The following is an 18,828-nucleotide window of genomic DNA, read 5'->3' on the forward strand; positions in this document are numbered from 1 at the left end:
AAGTGAAACAATGTTATTTACCAACTATTTTGCCTAGGACCAGTATCTCCTTGATAAATGTTAATACAGTATACATTCTGAGAAATCAGGTTTAAAAAACAAATAAAAAATTAACACCCAACTTTTATTTTCAGTATACATTTATACTCCAATCCTTAAAAAGGACTCAGTTTACCAAAGAGTTTAACATTAAAAATATATATATTTACTGGAAAAAGAGGATCTAATTTTAATTAGCCATTAAATGCAATGTCTTTTCCTGCACTCATGTCTCACTCTGTGGCATCCACAGAGCAATGGGAACTTTCTATTTGTAACCTCTGCTAAGGAAATAAGCTTTATTTCATTAGGTGATAGATTCTCACTCAAATATTGTATTAAGAGATTTCTGGTGCCTCTGATGACCTAAAGGAAAATTTTTTCCATTATTCTTCCATTCCAACATCTCTGAAACCCAAGAGAAATGATCTTTTCAGACATTTTCTGTTTTACACAAAATAACCAAGCAACAAATTACAAGAGAAATCACAGCATTAGGAAAATTCTTCCAAATGTCACAAAAAAACATGCCATCACCTAGATGACTGTGGTGGGCACATTACAATCAGCAAGGATAACTACACTGCATGTAACTAGTATTATTACTACCTCATTAATATTCTGTTAACTTCACCTATTATTACTTAAAAGCTACCCATTACATCAAGCAAAACTGAGATTGGGGAGGAAAGAGATAAAGGCTATAAATAACAGCTGGATAATTCTTAAGACTTATCCTTAGGTTAAGTCAACGTGGTTAAGTACTTTTTGAAATGGAGAAGTTTAACAAGGAGAGTAAGCTCAAGCTGAACACAGCTCTTCCCAAGAACTCCACCCACAAACACTGAGCATCTTCCCCTTGGAACTGTGAATGTACAACGGAACCTACTCACCTTACCAACCAAATCACCTTGGCCATGGGACTTTTTTATACATACAGAGCACTACTGCTTTCTTTTGCATCCCTTCCCTCTCATAACATGGGGGGTACCAGAATGGTGCTGACGAAAAAGGATTGCAAACAGATACCTAACGTCCCTGACATTAAAGAAAAAAAATGCAGAAAAAGCTTCAAAATACTAATAAAGGACTACAGCATCTGTATGTAAGTAGAAAATCTACCCCAATATCTGTATGTTCCAAAGTATCTATCTTGCCTGAAGCTAGCAAAAAATAAAAATTAGTAAATAATAATACATGTGGCTTTAAATTACAATTAAATAGAAATGTTCAGGTTTTAGAAAGTACTTAGATTCTGTTTTAAAGACGAATGGAGAAAATGGATACAGTAGTCAGAAGCAGTAAACTTACCAAATATATTAGTGGAGTGTCCTTTCCTTGCAATAGGTCTGAGCTCATTATGTCCCCATCCGTATATCCTATAATTATCCCAGGCATGTTTCATCATCTGAGAAAGGAAAAGTTACAATCCATCAATCCTCATTACTCACAGACCACTATTTCATCGATCCACATCATCTATCCCTACAGCCTATGCATTCTCCTGTATCTCCTACACCAGAGTATTATTCTATTAACATCTGTACCAGCGTGATAACACACATAACCGTGTTTAACCTCCGTATACACAACATAAGAAAAACCTGGGTGTAAAAGACAAGTTCTTTTTATTGGGGAAGAAGGTGTCTGTTTAGCATTCTTTCCTTTGAGGAACTGCCAATTCTTTTGGGAACAGCTCCCTTCTGCCACTGCGATTGCAATGGCACAGTCGGTCAAGGGGCTCTGGCTCGACAACCAATTACTAGAGAACTCCTTACCCTTAGGCTGAAGATCAGCAAAATCCTTCCTTAAAATAAATATTTTAGGCTTTGTGGTCCATACCATCTCTAGCAATTACTTAATCCTGCCACCATAGCACAAAAGTAGCCTTAAACAATACATAAACAAATGCATACACTTGCCCCAATTAAATTGTATTTTTAAAACATAGACAGGAGGCAGAATTTGGCCTGCAGGTTGTAGTTTGCCAGCCCTGATCTAAAAAAGTGGCTGGGTACGTGTGATTCAGGTAGTGGGGAATCAAGTTCTTTTATGCATACTGCTTTAGACACCAGGGGATAAAGGGCTCTCTCTCGCTTGGTAGTCTCAAGGTCTATGTAACACATTATCTTGGGCTGATGGGGGCTAAACATTCTCCCAACATAGAGATACTAACCAAAAGAATAAAAAGCAGATTATTGACAATAACACCTACAGAGTTGGATGTAGCCAAGCTTAAAGTCCCAGTTTAGAGCCACTAAGCTAGTAAATACTTTTTATCAACTAGTTTGAACTATCAACTAGTTTGTTAATTACGTAACAGGTGAATTACTTAGCAGTGGACTGTGGTATATCAAAAATCTATTCATTTCACAGTATATCATTCATTAGAATATTCTTCAACTTGTCTTTTTACAGCTTGCATTACTCAGACACCAAAACCAGACAAAGATATTACAACAAAACTGAAAACCAATATATCTCAAAAACACAGATGCAAAATTCCTTAACAAAACTTAGCAATACAGAAAGGATACTATATAATAGTCAAGTACAGTGAAACCTAGTTTTAACAACCTCGACTAATTTAACACCCAATCAACAGAATCCATGTTACTAGAATAAAAGGAAAAACATCATACGATCATTTTCATAGAGGCAGGCAAAGCACCTGACAAGACTCAACACCCATTCCATGATAAAAACTCAATCAACTATAAGGAAATGCTCACAACCTAATAAAGGGGATCTTCAAAAAATCTACAGCTAAAGTCATACTTAAGACTAAATTCTTAACCCTTCAAGTTGAGAACAAATCAAGTATGTTCATGCTCCACATTTATTTTGAATAAATAAATACTGGAAATCCTAGCCAATGTAACAAGAAATAAAAGGCATAACAATCAAAAAGGAAAAAGAAAAAGCACATCTATTCATGGAGGACATTACTATGTATAAGGAGAATCCTAAGCAATCTAAGAAAAAAAACCCACTAGAACTAATAAATGCCTTCAATAAAATTAACAGGGATACAAGTTCAGAAAACTAAAATCAAATATATTTCTATATGCTAAGTAATGAACATCAGAAATGGAAATTACAAAACAAGTTCATTTATAATAGCAACAAAAAACATGAAATACTTTGGAATAAACATAATAGAGTACATGCAAGAAATGATATATGGAGAACTATAAAAACTGCTGACACATTAAAGAAAACCTAAATAAGTGGAAACGTGTAACATGCTCACGCAACACTGAATATTAAGATAACGATTCTTCTCAATTCATCTACAAATTCAATAAAATCTCAATCAAAATCCAGCAGCCCTTTATTTTACATGAAAAAGTGAATTCTAGGAAGGCAAAGGACCCAGAAACACCAAAACAATTTTTAAAAAGAACAAAGTTCAAGGATTTGACCTGATTTCAAAGCTTACTGTAAGTTAAAGTAATACAGTCTCCTACTGGCATTATGGATAAGCATACAGATTAATGGAATAAGTAGGAATCCAGAAAGACCCTCAACATCTACCGATTCTGTCACTGGATTTTGAACAAAGTGCCAAGGTAATTCAATAGGAAAGGATCATTTTAACAAATGATACTGGAATACCTAGAAAGCCCTATGGGCAAAAACTGAAGCTTGACCTTACTCCAGACAATAAATTAACTGGCAATAGATCACAGACTGAAATGTCAAAACTAAAACTAGAACATATACTCAAATACTTAATATACAGATGTTCACAGCAACTTTATTCATAATAGCCAAAAACTATTATCAAATGTTGAACAAAAATGTTCAATGGGTGAATAAATAAAACAAACTATGGTACATCCATATAATGAAATACCATTAAGATAAAAATTACCATTACGTACATTCTACATAGATGAGTCTCAAAAACACTGGGCTGAGCAAAAGCCCAGAAACAAAATATCACATACTTTATGATTCCATTTCATTGAAAGTCTAGAAAAGACCAATGTAATCTGGAATGACTAGAGGAGTCATTGCTGAGACCAAGGGGTGGACGGACCAGAGGGGGCACAGAAAAGCCATTCTGAGACAGTAAACGTGTTCACATCTTGGTAAGAGTTGCCGTTATACAGGCGTGTACCTCTGTCAAAACCCATCACCAAGCAGTACTCTTACAACAGGTACATTTTACTGGATACATATTATGCCTCAATAAAGCTGACTCTTAAAAGAAATCTAGTAGCCTGCTGTATCCTCCCCACTCATAATTCCCACTCTTTTGGGCCAATTAAGCTCTTCACCTGTGTTTTCTATCTAACGCTATATTCTGAAATATAGTTTCCAGTGCTATTTCTTGATTTTTACAAAACGTTTAGATACTTACTACACTTTCCTACAGTTAAGATACTTTAGCTTTCTTATGCCACTACTACCTCCACATAGATTTCTCCAGGCCACCTCCTCCCAATATAACTAACAACATGCTTTTCTTACAATTACTACATGACTTGATTCAGCTTTTGTTTTTCCTGCTCTCACCTACCTGTCCAGGGTTTGAGGGTTTTTTGTTTGCTTAGGCTTTTAATGTATCAATTCTGAATTTACTTCTAAATTATACTTGAGCTTCAAACCTTGTCTCAGTATAATCAAACACATCAGATAAGACTATCAGTTCCACTTTATTCTCTGACCGTATCAATCCTTCCTGAAGCTCTCTACCCTCCAGCCCCAACACTGGCTTCTGGCTTCCTCCTGGCTTCTGGCTTCCTCCGTTCTCTCTGCCTAAAGCACAGCAGTCACCCTGCTGAGTCCCTTATTCGCCATCCTGAGAGTGCCCTTCCTTGCCCTCTCTAGTGACAGACCCCCTATGACCGAAAGCCCTTCTCTTCCTATTTTTGTGCTGAAGCATATTTTCCAGGAGCAATCTGAGAAAATGACTAAATTTACCCTCAGATTTGAGGGTTTCCAAAATTATGATTGAGGCATCTAAGGTGCTATTATGTACAACCCCATCTTTGAGTGGAGCCTCTTTTCCTCCCTAAATTTTTAGGATCACTAAATTTTTTTTTGAGAGTGTGCGTGCATGGGGGGGAGGGGGTAGGAGCAGAGGGGGAAGGCAGGGGGGAGGGAGGGAGAGAGAAAGAGGGTGGGGGAGAGAGAGAAAGAGGGAGGGAGAGGGAAGGAGAGAGAGGGAGAGGGAGGGAGAGGGAAGGAGAGAGAGGGAGAGGGAGGGAGAGAGACAGAGAGAGAGAGAATCCTACACAGGCTCCATCTCCATGCCCAGCACAGCACACAACACAGGCTTCATCTCACAACTGTGAGGTCATGACCTGAGCCAAAATCAAGAGTTGGACACTTAACTGGGGCGCCTGGGTGGCTCAGTCGGTTAAGTGTCCGACTTCAGCTCAGGCCATGATCTCACAGTTCATGGGTTCAGGCCCCACATGGAGCTCTGTGCTGACAGCCAGCTCAGAGCCTGGAACCTGTCTTCAGATTCTGTATCTTCCTCTCTCTCTCTGACCCTCCCCTGCTCATGCTGTCTCTCTCTGTCTCAAAAATAAAGTATTAAAAAAAAGAAAAGAGTTGGACACTTAACTGACTGAGCCACCCAGGCACCCCTGGGGTCTGTTTTTGAATGCCTATTTTTCTAAAATTTCAGTAGGAGTTTTTTTTTTTTTTTTTTTTTGCTCACTGCTGTTACATGGCTGCCAGGTCCTCTCAATCTGTAAACTCATATTCCTTAGGTTTAGCCAATTCTCTTAAATTGTTTCTTCAACTTCTCCCCCTCCTCTTCCCTCTATCTAATCACTTGTTAGATGTTCTTGACTGATCCTATTTTCTTGTTTTCTCAGTCTCTTTGTTCTACTGAGAGATTTGCTCAATTTTATCTTCCAACTCTTCTATTGAATTTTAAAATTCCATCACATTTTTTATTTCCAAGAGCTCTCTCATATGCTATATATGTTCTTTGTGTTTCTGACCTTATGAGTTCCATTTTTTTGTTCCTCAAATGATGTTGTTGTTTTTTTTTCTCTCCTCCCTGTATTGTTTCTATATTCTCTGAATTCCTTTCTTCCGACTGTCTTACTCTCTAAGGGGAGAAACTTCCCTGAAATGTCTGGTGACCTTTGTTCTTCAAATAAGAGGGAAACAAAAGACAGTTAAAGGCTATCAGTGAACAAGCAAGTCTTGTTGAACTGAGCCTCATCTCAGGGAGCTCGGGTGAAGCCGGGTGGGATTTCACTGAGGAACAGTGTGGCTCTTTTCTCTCGGGCCAGTCTCTTCAGAGACCTCTTCCTTACTCCTGCCTACTCAACAGGCACCTGGCAGCCAGAATTCCAAGCAAGAGCTCTGAAGAAAGCGGTCTCAATATTCAGAATATTTTTCACTTAATTCCCTCCACCTTCACCACTCTTTCTGTTTTCCCTGAGTCATACCTGGTGTTCCCCAAATCCAGATCTTCTCTAATTCATCCCCCCAAAAGGTAAACCTTAGTGTTCTGTTGGAGAAGGGAGGGCAGCAGCTAGGATGCCAAAACTAGAGAACTGAGGATCTAGGGGTTAAGAGCACCTCTTAAAACTACCTTTCCAACTTCATTATACCCCTGCCTTCGGAGGTAAACAAGGTCTCTAATTCCTGAACCCTTCGGTAGCCTGCAGTCCCTATAGCCAGCTTAAGTTCCAACTTTCTCTGTGTGCCAAGCCCGTACTGGTAATGTTCAACAGGAGCCTACATAGGCACTGACTTGTAAAAACACTGGCTCTTATGGTGTGCTCTAAAGGGTTAACTCCGCAGGCCTGGGTTGTCCAAACCCTGTACATCCCAAAGAAAGATACGTCCTGTGCCAGACTCCTGGAAAATAACTACTGAAATTTTAGTATCCTGCCTGTGAAGAATATCTTCATTTTAGTGAAGCGTTGGGCTGTGTCAGACAGTTTATGCTCACGATGTGATCTGTGGTGGGGACTTGGGCCACACGGTATCAGCCTGACCCAAGAGGGGCCAGGAGAACTAAGGTCGGCCACGCCCACAGAATAAACCTCCAATAAAACCCCCCGCACACCTAGGCTCTGGTGAACTTGGCCTGTTGGCGATATTTCACACCCATCAGCACACATCACCACATCCCTGCTGGAAGAATTAAACAGTGTCCATCTCACCCCACCAGAAAAGGACAACTAGTAACTTGTATCTGAGGTCTCCTGGGCTCTGCCCTATGGGTTTTTTCTATTTCTAATTTTAATCTGTCTCCAACTGCCGCAGTAACCTGAAACCACAAACACAACAGTGCTGCTGAGTCACGGGAGTCCGTCCAGCAGTCACTGAGGCCGTGGGTGGCCGTGGGAGTCTCCCACACACACACGGTTATTTGAATTATTACAGACAGAAGAAAGTATTTCAACAAATTCTAATAACATCTAAAAAAAGGTCAGGCATCTCAAAAACAAAAAACAAAAAACAAAAAACACAGCAACCTGTCAATGTTTTCCCAATATGGTCCAAATAAAGTGCCTTTAGCAGCCAGTGCATCAGACTCCAGAGTTTAGTTCAGTCTCAATTCCATCAAGGTCATGGTCTTACCCTAATTCATAAGGTCAAGCTTCAAGTACCTCCTAAATCTTTCATATTCATTAATAGAATATATCTGAATAGGTATCTGACTATTTGAACTAAAATTACAGTCTTATTTTATGATAAACAATCCCTCGGAAATACCGTTGATGCTGTTACAACCTGACAAAATCTTTCTCTTCACAGGCGCTACAACGACAAACTCTGAAGAATTATCCTTATACAGAGTTCTAGCAACAAAATGTAACTATAATATTCACTAGACATTCCCTCATCTGTTCTCTTTATCTCCAAGTAATTCCTAGAATAACAAATGGAAAGACTTCTGAGATTAAACAGTTTAAAGAATTCTGAGGTCAACCGCTTCCCATTCTTCAATCCACTAGGGCTCTCAGAGGGACTATGCAGCACGGCTGAGGGGTCGCATGACCTGCCCACTCCCTAAAAGATGGCAGACACGCTGTCAACTCTTCCAAAGCCTGGTTCTGAGGAGACTGGCAGAGTACCTGGCGGAGTCCCCCATAAGTCCACCCGTAAGAAATTTCTTACTCAATGATAAATTATTTACAGATCTATTCTACATTATTTATAAAATGCGGACTATCCAAAGAACTCTCAGTACAGAATGGCATAACGATCTACACGTTATTATCAAAATGTTCAGTGTTCGATAACTATATTACAATCTATATGAAGAAAGAGAGTGTTCTGGCCCTTGTTGGCAAGGTGGAATCTGAACTATGACCACAACCCAGAAACAAACAAGAACAAAAACAAAGCAGACACCACAGATGATACAAATGTTTGTATATATTAAAATCCAGGCAAACACTGTAACCACTCCATCTCATAAATCTCAGCTTACCTCTTTAATTTTCTCCCTTTTCTTTCTTATGTCATTATCTTCTGGGTCTCCACCATCTATTCCTACTAGATTTGGTATAGGGACTGGTGGCAGTGGCTTCTTCTCTTTCGTCTTCATTTCTTGGACTACCTTATTTTTCTCTGTCTGAATTTCTGCTCGGATTTCCTCTCTCGACTTTTTTAATTTTTCTTTTGCTTCTTCCAGGGCCTTCTCATGATCAGCTCGAATTTTATTTCTCAAACGTTCTTCTTCTTCCCTACAAGAAGAAAAAAAAAGACTAGTTAAGAATAATCCTTAATTATTTCAATCTTTGAATATAAAATGTAAAGCTTCCTCCACTGAACCCTGATAGATGTTTTCTATTCCGGCCATTAAAAGGTAAGGATGATCTGTGAGACTCAGATCTATCTGCCCCAACAGGATAAATGTGACTTGGTATCAGTCCTGGGTGCTAAACAGCAAACACTTTTTAAGGCTGGAGAAGAGGGAATCTAGAAAGAAAGTTACAATTGCAGGACAAAGTGACAACTGAGAAAAGAACGATCAGTAACTTACCAGAAGACACTTGAAAAAAAGAAAAGTAGGAGAAGGGGAGAAGGGAGGAGGAGGGGGGATAGAAAGACAAACCAGTGAGAAAACTAGATGGAGGAGAGAAAATTAAAAACAGAATTAGGTATGAAGAGAGGACAAAAATATAAATATAGGGTCAAGGAAAGAGATAAGTAGAAAAGAGTTCAGGAAATTTTTCATCTTTAATATAGTATGTGACATGCCTCTAAAACTTTCACCTTTTGGTAATACCATAGATCTTAAAACACCACAATTCCCAACTGATGTGGGCAGAATGCTTAAAACTCCCTTGAGCCCTTGTTAAAAATACAGATTCCAATTCAGCAGGTCTGTAGGAAACCCAGGAATGTGCATGATTAAGAAATCCTGTGAGGAATTCCGGTACGCACACAGGTTCGGAAACCACACCTAGAGTGGCCCCTACGAGTAAAAGTACCCAGCCCTCGTTTGTGAGAGCTCAGTCTTCTCTCCACACATCTGCCCCAAGCCACACGAATAAATACGGGAGTGGCAGCTACTATTTTCCAAATCAGCCAGTCATGACTCCTCTAAGGGAAAATATCCAAATCCATCGTCAGCAGAGTCCATTCTCCAGAAATTTAATTCAAACTCTGGCAGAGAGCTGGCCCCACAACATTGCTGGTGGGAATATAAAATAGCACAGCCACTCTGGAAGACGTTAGTAGTTTCTTAGGAAATTAAACACGCAACTATCACAAAACTGGGCAACTGCACTGGACATGTATCCCAGAGAAGTAAAGGCTTGTGTTCACAACAAAACCCAGCCACAGGCCCATGGCAGAAAGAGAAGAACTACATGATTCCACTTCTAGGAGACATGCAGAGTAATCGAAATCACAGAAAGTAGAATGGTGGTTGCTGGAGGATGGGAAGTTACTGTTTGGTGGGCAGAGCTGCAGTTCTACAAGATGAAAGATGGTTGTTCAACAATATGACAGCATTTAATATGATTGCATCGCATATTTAAAAACAGCTAACGTAATATATGTTACATGTATTTTACCACAATTGCTAAAAATTGGGGGGGGGGGGGCGCGGAATCCTATACAGAAAAGTTTGTAACAGCTTTACCCATAATAGGCAAAAAACTTGGAAACAAGCCAGGTGTCCCTCAACAAGTAAATACACAAAGCACTGTTTCCACTGTGGTACAGCCACAGTACAGAATGCCACTTGCAATAAAAAGGAATAAACTATTCATACGCACTTGAATGAATTTCAAAGGTATTACTATGTGAGGGAAAGCAGCCAGTCTCAAAAGGTCACATTCTAGATCATTTTTCTTTTACATGACATTCTCAAAAAGACAAAAATGTAAGGATGGCAGATAAATCAGTGGTTGCCAGGAGTTACGGGTGGGGGAAGGGTCACATGGTGGGGGGAAACAGGAGAGAGAACAGAGGGGAGAGTGCGACAGAGACAGGGCAGCACCAGGGCGCTTGAGGGCAGGGAGAAAGAAGCCCAGCCGCAGACAGACCGCACACAGACCAGAGGTGGGGAGAATACGGCAGCCGGGAGCCAAGGCTGGCCCCTGAAGCGGGTCCATGAGGGATTCCGGGCCAATCTGTCCGGGAGGGTGGGCGACTCAGGCATCATCAGCGCAGGTACCTGGTGCGAGTCTCGGATAACAAGGCGGACACAGGCAAGCACCACCCACAGCCTTCCAGTCCTCCCCGCCCCGCTCCCCCCCCCCCCACCGTAACTGAGAAACACCGGGCCTGGCCCCAGAGAAGAGATCATAATGTGTCTATGCCAACCAAGTCTCCCTCGGATGCCCCTGTAGCTGGAGGTGGGTGCATCACCCTGTCCCCACCACAGGGACAACAGAGGACTGCCAGGAAGCAGCTTCCTTCGGGGTGAGAAAATGGACAGAACCATTTGAGAGAAGGGCCTGTTCGCTACCAAATCTGCCCGAACGCTGATTCCAGTCTCCAAGTGCTGCTGTGGCACCTGAAGCCGTCAAAGGCCTGGGGGCAAATGGCCAACACGGCTGAGAAAAGACGAGAGAGGTTAAGTGCCTACTGATATCACTGGGTTGCTGCCAGGGCCCTCGGCCGTCCGTCCCCAGATTTGAGACTCTGTGGAGTCGGGTCAGTTGGGTGTTCTGTCACTTCCACCTGAGACTTTTCCCAACTCCCTCCCTCCGTGAGGGCCCGGGACTAGGTGCCAAAGAAGAGGAACCTCACAAAGAGATGGCCATTCTTCCAAGGGCAGCTTCTGTCCTGATGACAAGCGGCAGGGCCTCCACAGGGAACCACAGGCTCCATGTCTAGCTCCAAGCACCGCGTCGCCACTGAATGGCACTCAGAAGGCCCCACCATGTTTGCAGTGGCTCATCTGTGGCGTCACTGTGGACAGTGTCCTCACGCACCAGCGCGCCCCACAAAGTAGGCTATCACATGCCATTTTCTAGAGCCTACCCTGGGAGTGAGGGAGAAATGCAAGCCGCAACACGTTCTGTGTCCCTCTTCAAAGCTTCACGATGCACGGGGGCACTTTAAAGGCTCTGAGAAGTTCTACAATAAAGGGGCTTAACATCACACTTCCTAATCTTATTTAGTCACAGTCCCCATTTTCTTCACGTGCCCCTTTCAGCATGCCACGAAACAAGCCACTATAGAAGAAAGGCCTCCAACTAGGCCATCAACCAAGCAAGCCCTTGGGGGAACCCTGCCACTTTTTTGCTGTGTGACATGAGATGGATGTCACCACTCTGAGCCTCCTTTCCTCCCAACCCCCCAAGGCTGTTGTGAGGAGTGGATGAGATGACACAGGAGCCTGAGAGTACGGAAAAGTCCCTAACAACTTAGTTTTCTTCCTTTCCTTACTACCTACCTTCTCTCTCTCTCTCTCTCTCACTCACACTCACACACACGCAGAGCCATTTAATGATCTGGGCTCACATAAGCATCCTCAGGGACCAGGACCAGCACCCAGGGACATCCTGCAACTTCTCGGCTTCCCTGCACTGAACGACATAACAGCTTCTGGGCAAACCTGTAATGACTGAGAGGGCACCAAATGCTCTGAAAACAGGGCCAGCCTCCTGCAGACCTAGCAGAGAGCTGTGCCCTTCCTCCACCCCTGCTCCTTTGTCTGTGTGTCCATGACACCAGCTGGGGCCTTCAGGATTACCTCAGAAATAAAAGGCACAGTGTGTGCGAGTGTAGAGAAGCTTATTTTCATTTACTATTTAAATGCTAATATCAATTATTTCTCTCAAAGTGAAGAAGTATATTTGATAGCAACATACGCAAACAATTTTCAATTACACGTTTTTAAGAATTATTTTTAAAAATAAAAAACTGGGTGGGGCGCCTGGGTGGCTTAGTCGGTTAAGCGTCCGACTTTCGCTTAGGTCATGATCTCACGTTTCATGGGTTCGAGCCCCGCGTCGGGCTCTGTGCTGATTGCCAGCTCAGAGCCTGGAGCCTGTTTCAGTCTGTGACTCCCTCTCTCTCTGACCCTCCCCTGCTCACGCTGTCTCTCTCTCTCTCTCTCCTAGAAATAAATAAAACATTAAAAAAAAATCTTTAAAAAAAAAATAAAATAAAATAAAAAACTGGGGACACCTGGGTGACTCCATCAGTTAAGCACCCGACTCTTGATTGTGGCTCAAGTCATGATCTCAGGGTTGAGGAGTTCTAGCCCCACATGAGGCTCTGCGCGGACACTGCAGAGCCTGCTTGGATTCTCTGTCTCTCTGTCTCTCTCTCAAAAATAAACATTTAAAAAAGAATAAAATAAAAGTAAAAACTTGAGTCCTCTAAACCGCGGTATTCTACAGGTACGCCCTCGTTGCAGCATTCCGGCTTAGTTCGTGTTTCGGCATCCAAACAGGGTTCATCAGGACCTGTACTGCTGCAACGCTGTGCAAGCTTTATTCAGAAACATCCTGAAGATCTAGAAGACCTAGACATCTGCATTTGTCCCTCAAAAATAATGATTAGTGAGGATAGTCACCATGGAATAAACACCATTAACTGGAGTCCAAAGAAAGACCCGTCTATCCCCGAGAGGAGCCCAGGGTGCAAGGAACGGAGTCAGACCTCGTGTCAACCAGGTGCCGAGAAGAACTGCTTTGTGGTTGGGGAGGAAAAGTACTCAGAGTCAAAAGTCAGGACACAATTCTCTGTCTAGCTCTGCTCCAACTTGCTCTGCAATCTGGCACAAGCCACTAAAAACCTCCCAAATCAGTATTTTTGGGGAAACCAGCTATCACTACTACTGCAATTACACCACTCGGCAGGTGATACCCAAGGTAAGTAAAAGTATTTCGTAAATTACAATCCATTAATAATATGGATAATAATAACATCCTAATCTCTCCGCTAGTCTTCTTCTCTATGGCAAATTTTTATTTTTATTTCATCGGTGTCCTTTCAAGGGACACCTCAAATTTTCAGTGGCCAAACCTCCAGATGTTACATTACACCAGCTGAGTCAACTCTTTTGGGTGTTTATCTGCACCTAGCTGATCTTGTACTCACATATTTTTAAGATTTTTAAAATTCTGATATCTTCAACAGATGATCCTGAGAACTTCCACTTGTGTCGGTCTCCACCTTTCCATCGCGGACTTGTATCTTTTTGTGTAGTAAAGAATCCAGCCTTGTCCAAAGGGAAGTCTAGCCTTTGTCCTCAAATTTCTATCATACCTGAGGGAAGCGTCCTTGTTTACAGTGGGCACTGGCCACACCCAATCACAGGATGGCACTGGCCACTCCACACAGTCCCAGAAGCAGGGCTGGCCGCACTAGGAACGCCGGCAGTATGACTGAGGGGGTGGGCTCAGGGTCAAACAGTTCCACAACAGGGAACTGTCAACTAACCACCTGAGGTCAGTCACAGGGGCCATCAACTAACCGCCTGAGGTCAGTCACAGGGGCCATCAACTAACCACACCGTGACACAGCCGTAATGAAAACTGCGCACCAAAGCTCAGGCAAGCTCGCTGGCTGGTAGATGTGCTGGCAAACACTGACTTCACTCCCTGGATGCCACCCAATGTGAAGTCTGACTATAAACTCTATCCCTTCCCTGTCATCTATAATTCTCTCGTGAGTATGACAGCTTTCAGCAAGTTCTGTGAGTGCCAGCGAGCGGACAAACCTGAGGGTGGGTGTGGGAGACCCCGGAAACTGCAGGTACCCTCAGGAGCGAGGCAGTCTGTGGAGAGCTCTGCAGTCGGCTAACTCTGGATACTTCCAGGGCTTCCAGTCACATCTGGCCTTACATCTACGGATTCTCATGAGAGCTGAAATTGCTTTCCGCAGTTATATCTTAATGTGTAATATTTAACTCACTCTTTGATATCTGACATATAACCTAAGGTCTTGGTCCTGGAAAGGCAAAGGCAAATCACAAACTAATAACTGTTGTGGCTTAGATGTACAAGACACTGGCTTAGTCAGTTACTTATTTAGTTCCCCCAGTGATTTATGAGGCACCCTCTATTAGGCACTGTTCTCCATCTTGTTAGGGAAATACCCAAGGCACAAAGAGAAAAACTAAGTAATCTGTTCAGGGTCATAAACCTAGTAAGGAGCGAGCCTAGACACAAACATATGCATTCTGACATAAGCACCTATGCAAACAGTGCCTTTCACAGAAGAGATATTACAGACTTTGTCTCTTACTGGGCAGATACAAACACTATTTCTCAATCTTTTCTCCCTGCTTCTTTCATTCCAGAGCCCTCAGTTTCTAGCTAAGCACACGCTCCTGCTAGATAAAACTCTATTTCTCAGCCTCCCTTATTGAAGCTGCCCTACAGAATCTGTATGATCAGAAATAAACTTTTATCTTGCTTAAGCCACTGTTGTTTTGTAACTTTTATGTCTGGTAAAATGACCTAGTATTAACTGAGCCACACTCCAACCTAGATGTGCTCTTTCCCTCAGGCCTTCATTAGTATCTGAGGGCTGATCTGCCGGAAAGAAACTAACCAGGTGATAAATTTCAGTCTCCAATTAGAGTATTAAAATAAGTCATGTTTGGAAACATTGTGAAGGGCAAATACAATCCTCAATTACATGAAGATACATAAAATTACACTGCAATCTTACTTGGCAAAGATTTAAGCAGATATACCAATACCTCCCCTTTAAGCTCATTCTCTTCCTCTCTACACTTGACCTAACAAACATGAAGTTCCAGCCATCCTTAAAAAAATAAAAATAAATAAAAACTTCCCAAAGTGCCTATGTCCACCTTCACTGGTGCCTCCCTTCCTTCTACCCACTGTACTTTTTCAAAAAGTACTGCACTTGCTGTTTCCATTTCCCTTAACCTTACATCACTCATCTATCCACCACACCTAAAAACTGATAACCAAGTTTTTCCATCCTTTGAAACTACCCCTTCCTCACACTTGCCTTTCCAAAACCTGTTGATCACTGGCTTTACCACCATCAATCCACCCCAAAATGTTATATTCCACTCTCACTTCTGTTCTTACTCTATGTATCCTTCCTATTAACCACCAACCATTTTCTCAACTATTATATAAAAAAAAACCATACTGTCAGACTTTACCAGGTTACTAAGTACTCCAAAGCCACATTTCTAACAGCATGTAAGAGACTGCCATCAATTATCTGCCAAACACCTCCAATTCAACATGTCCAAAACAGAACTGAATAATAACTATGAAAAAGCGACAATTACAGGCTAAGTTCATTCATGAACACAGATTTTTTAAATTAAAATATTAGCAAAGTTAATCAGCAATAAAAAAACATAGAAAGAAATAATTCATCATAACTAATTGGACTTATCCCAGAAATAAGAACAGCTTAACATTAGAAAACTCTATCCATGTAATTTACCTATTATTAAAGAATAAAAATTATATAAATCATTCAGTAGACATGGAAAAGGAAAGTGATAAATTCAACACCCATTTCCGATTTTAAAACCTTATAGCAAGGGCCGCCTAGCTGGCTCAGTCAGTAGACCTTGCAACTCTTGATCTCAGGGTTTTTGAGTTCAAACCCCATGTTGGGGGCAGGATTATTTATAAAATAAAACCTTTAAAAAATAAAAATAAATTAAAAAAATAAAACCAAATAGTAGAGAAAGAAAGAGAACTTCTTCAACCTAATAAAAGATACCTTCAAAAACTATAGCAAAAAATCACTCTTAATAGTGAAACTTTAGAAGCATTCCCTTCAAAACAAGGGAAACAAATAAGAAGGCTCACTATCACAACTTTATTTGACTGTACAAATTGGAAGACATCTAGTCTTGTTACTTTTGTTGGCTAAGGCCAGCAAAGTCAAAAAGATTAAATTAAGATTCAAATATAAGAAAAAGTTCAACAAAAAGACTTCTGTTATAGATAATATGATTTGTACACCCAAAACCCAAAGAGTCTATAAAATTATTATAAATAGGAGCACAGCAAAGAAGGGAAAGACACTAACAGCAGACACTCAATAAATATCATTTCCTTCCCTTCCTACCCTTTGGGTCTCACCCTTCTAGGCTCTAAGTATTCAAACTTCCATTGATACATTCTTTTCTCTTATGGCAAAACCACTGTTTACATCAGCTTTCATTCACACCCATCATTTCACTGATAAAATTTTTCCAGGCCCTAGTCTTTTGATTCAGGTTTAAGAAACAATAAGAGCACTTAAGGACTTTGCCAGAAAACGATTCTAAACTATTATAAGTGAATTTAACTAAATTGACTCTTACTAATCTCCAAATTCTAATAATCCTACGGACTGACTAAAAAACATGCCAAATGAATCATCAACGTAATGCTATCTTTCAAAAGATAAATGACAATGACCTCTATGATGGCCTTTTTTTTCTTTGACAAAGTTAGATATTAAATAACCTTTCAAACATCCTATATTTTAATAACACCCTAAAGAAACTTGAGATCCAGGAAAGCACAACAAAGACAGGTGCAGTAGTTATGTAAATAGCTACTTATGCACAAACATATGCCAAGAATAGTTTTAGGAAATGACCACAAGACAGTCAGCAACAGGTACAGAATATATTGAAATAACAGTATTCTTTTTTTTTTTTAATGTTTATTTTTGAGAGACAGAGAGAGCGAGCGAACACGAATGAGCAGAGGAGGGGCAGAGAAGAGAGGGAGGCACAGAATCTGAAGCAGACTCCAGGCTGTGAGCTGTCAGCCCAACACAAGGCTCAAACCCATGAGTCATGATATCATGACCTGAGCCGAAGCTGGACGCTTAACCGACTGAGCTTCCCAGACGCCCCTGAAATGATGGTATTCTATTGGGCTCAGTGGCAAGTGCCTGAGAGAATTTAAGACATTCAAAAAGAGAAGCCACCACTTCAAAGTCCTGAAGGAAGAACTCCTTAAACTCAAGGTAACCAAGAGATAAAAGTTATAATTATTTTAAGAGAGTTCTTCACAAATATAGTCTAAGATGATCCTTAATAGCAAATGAATGTACTCCATTTGCACAGAATACTGTCATATGAATGACAAAGAATTTTCTGAATGTTTACGATTTTGAGGTAAACCATGTATTTTCTGGTGTACAGACTGGTAGTTAAGAACCAAACAGCATAAATTCTATCACATTTGGGTTCCCTGTTCCCTAACAGTGAATTTGTTCTTAAGAAAACATGTTAAAATGAAAGCCCAACTGTTCATCAACACAAGTAACTGGTCAGCCACCAAAAAGACTGAAAGTTTCAAAGTGAAACAAAATTTACTGAGAAATCCAATGACCCTCAAGTTTCCATAACAAACCCAATTACTTTGGTCATGTGGCTCACATACAATACCAAGTTCCTTTAGGCTATTTTAATAGTGCAGCTCATGAACCAGCAACACAACTCACTGTCTCGGTCTTAAACTTAGATATAGGTCAGCTATATGGCCATCAAAAATTTTTATTTACAACAGAGAGCTGTTATAGATCAATCTAAACTACATTTTGGAGAATTCTGGTTTGAATTCATGGTAATTTCAGGTTAAAACAATGAATTAAGTTCAGCCTAACTCAATGATAATCAACAAACATCTACCAAATATGAGGGGCACTGAGCTGGGTGCTGGGAATACCAAGAAAAATAAGACATATTATTTGCCCACAGGAGCTAATAATCCAATAAGTATGTAAACAAAGTAAATATAAGATGAGTGGATCACAACAAAGGAAGTAAGTAATTACAGGTGTTGTAGGTTAGACAGGAGAGGTAAGATAGCCACAGAATATTTTCTAAGCACACAGGATGCCTTGAGATTTACATAGCAAAACAACATTTCTAATGCATGATCTTCGGGGCACCTGCTGGCTCAGTCGGTTAAGCATCCAACTATTGGTATCAACTCAAGTCATGATCTCATGGTTCGTAGGATGGAGCCCTACGTCAGGCTCCATGCTGACAGTGCAGAGCCTGCTTGGGATTCTCTCTCTCCTCTCTCCCCTCCCCGCCCCAAGAGTAAACATTAAAACACTTTTTTAAAAGACATGCATTATCTTCAAATACAAATTAAAAGGAAAGACATGAGATTGGCAGGCAGATAAGGAAAATAAAGGCAAGCTAGGTATAGAAGGGATAGTACGTAAAGATATGGAAGAAGTGACACACCACACCAGTTTGCAAATAAACTGCGGTGGGTGCTGAATGATAGTGTGTGTGGGGAGAGGTGCAGTAGACCGAAACAGACCGGATACAACAGGGAAGCCAGAGAAAACACAAGCTCAGTCATAAACAGAGCATCCTGATAACACATATCTGTACTTAAACTGTAAACACACACACACACACAC

At 41.1% G+C, this 18,828-nt stretch overlaps 1 protein-coding gene across 3 annotated transcripts in view; it reads right to left on the reverse strand.

The window, feature by feature from the left end:
- Positions 1-18,828, reverse strand: part of MAN1A2 (mannosidase alpha class 1A member 2) — a 174,281-nt gene that overhangs the window by 126,182 nt on the left and 29,271 nt on the right. For all 3 annotated transcript variants that reach the window (XM_039242727.1, XM_039242725.1, XM_039242726.1), the window contains 2 exons: positions 8,462-8,717; positions 1,351-1,447 (listed from right to left, as the gene is read on the reverse strand). In XM_039242727.1, the coding sequence (XP_039098658.1) occupies positions 1,351-1,447; positions 8,462-8,717 (353 nt within the window). The remainder of the gene's footprint in view (positions 1-1,350; positions 1,448-8,461; positions 8,718-18,828) is intronic.

The sequence above is a fragment of the Hyaena hyaena genome, unplaced genomic scaffold, assembly GCF_003009895.1.
Source record: "Hyaena hyaena isolate Hyena2069 unplaced genomic scaffold, ASM300989v1 scaffold_217, whole genome shotgun sequence".
In the NCBI taxonomy this organism is placed as follows: domain Eukaryota; kingdom Metazoa; phylum Chordata; class Mammalia; order Carnivora; family Hyaenidae; genus Hyaena; species Hyaena hyaena.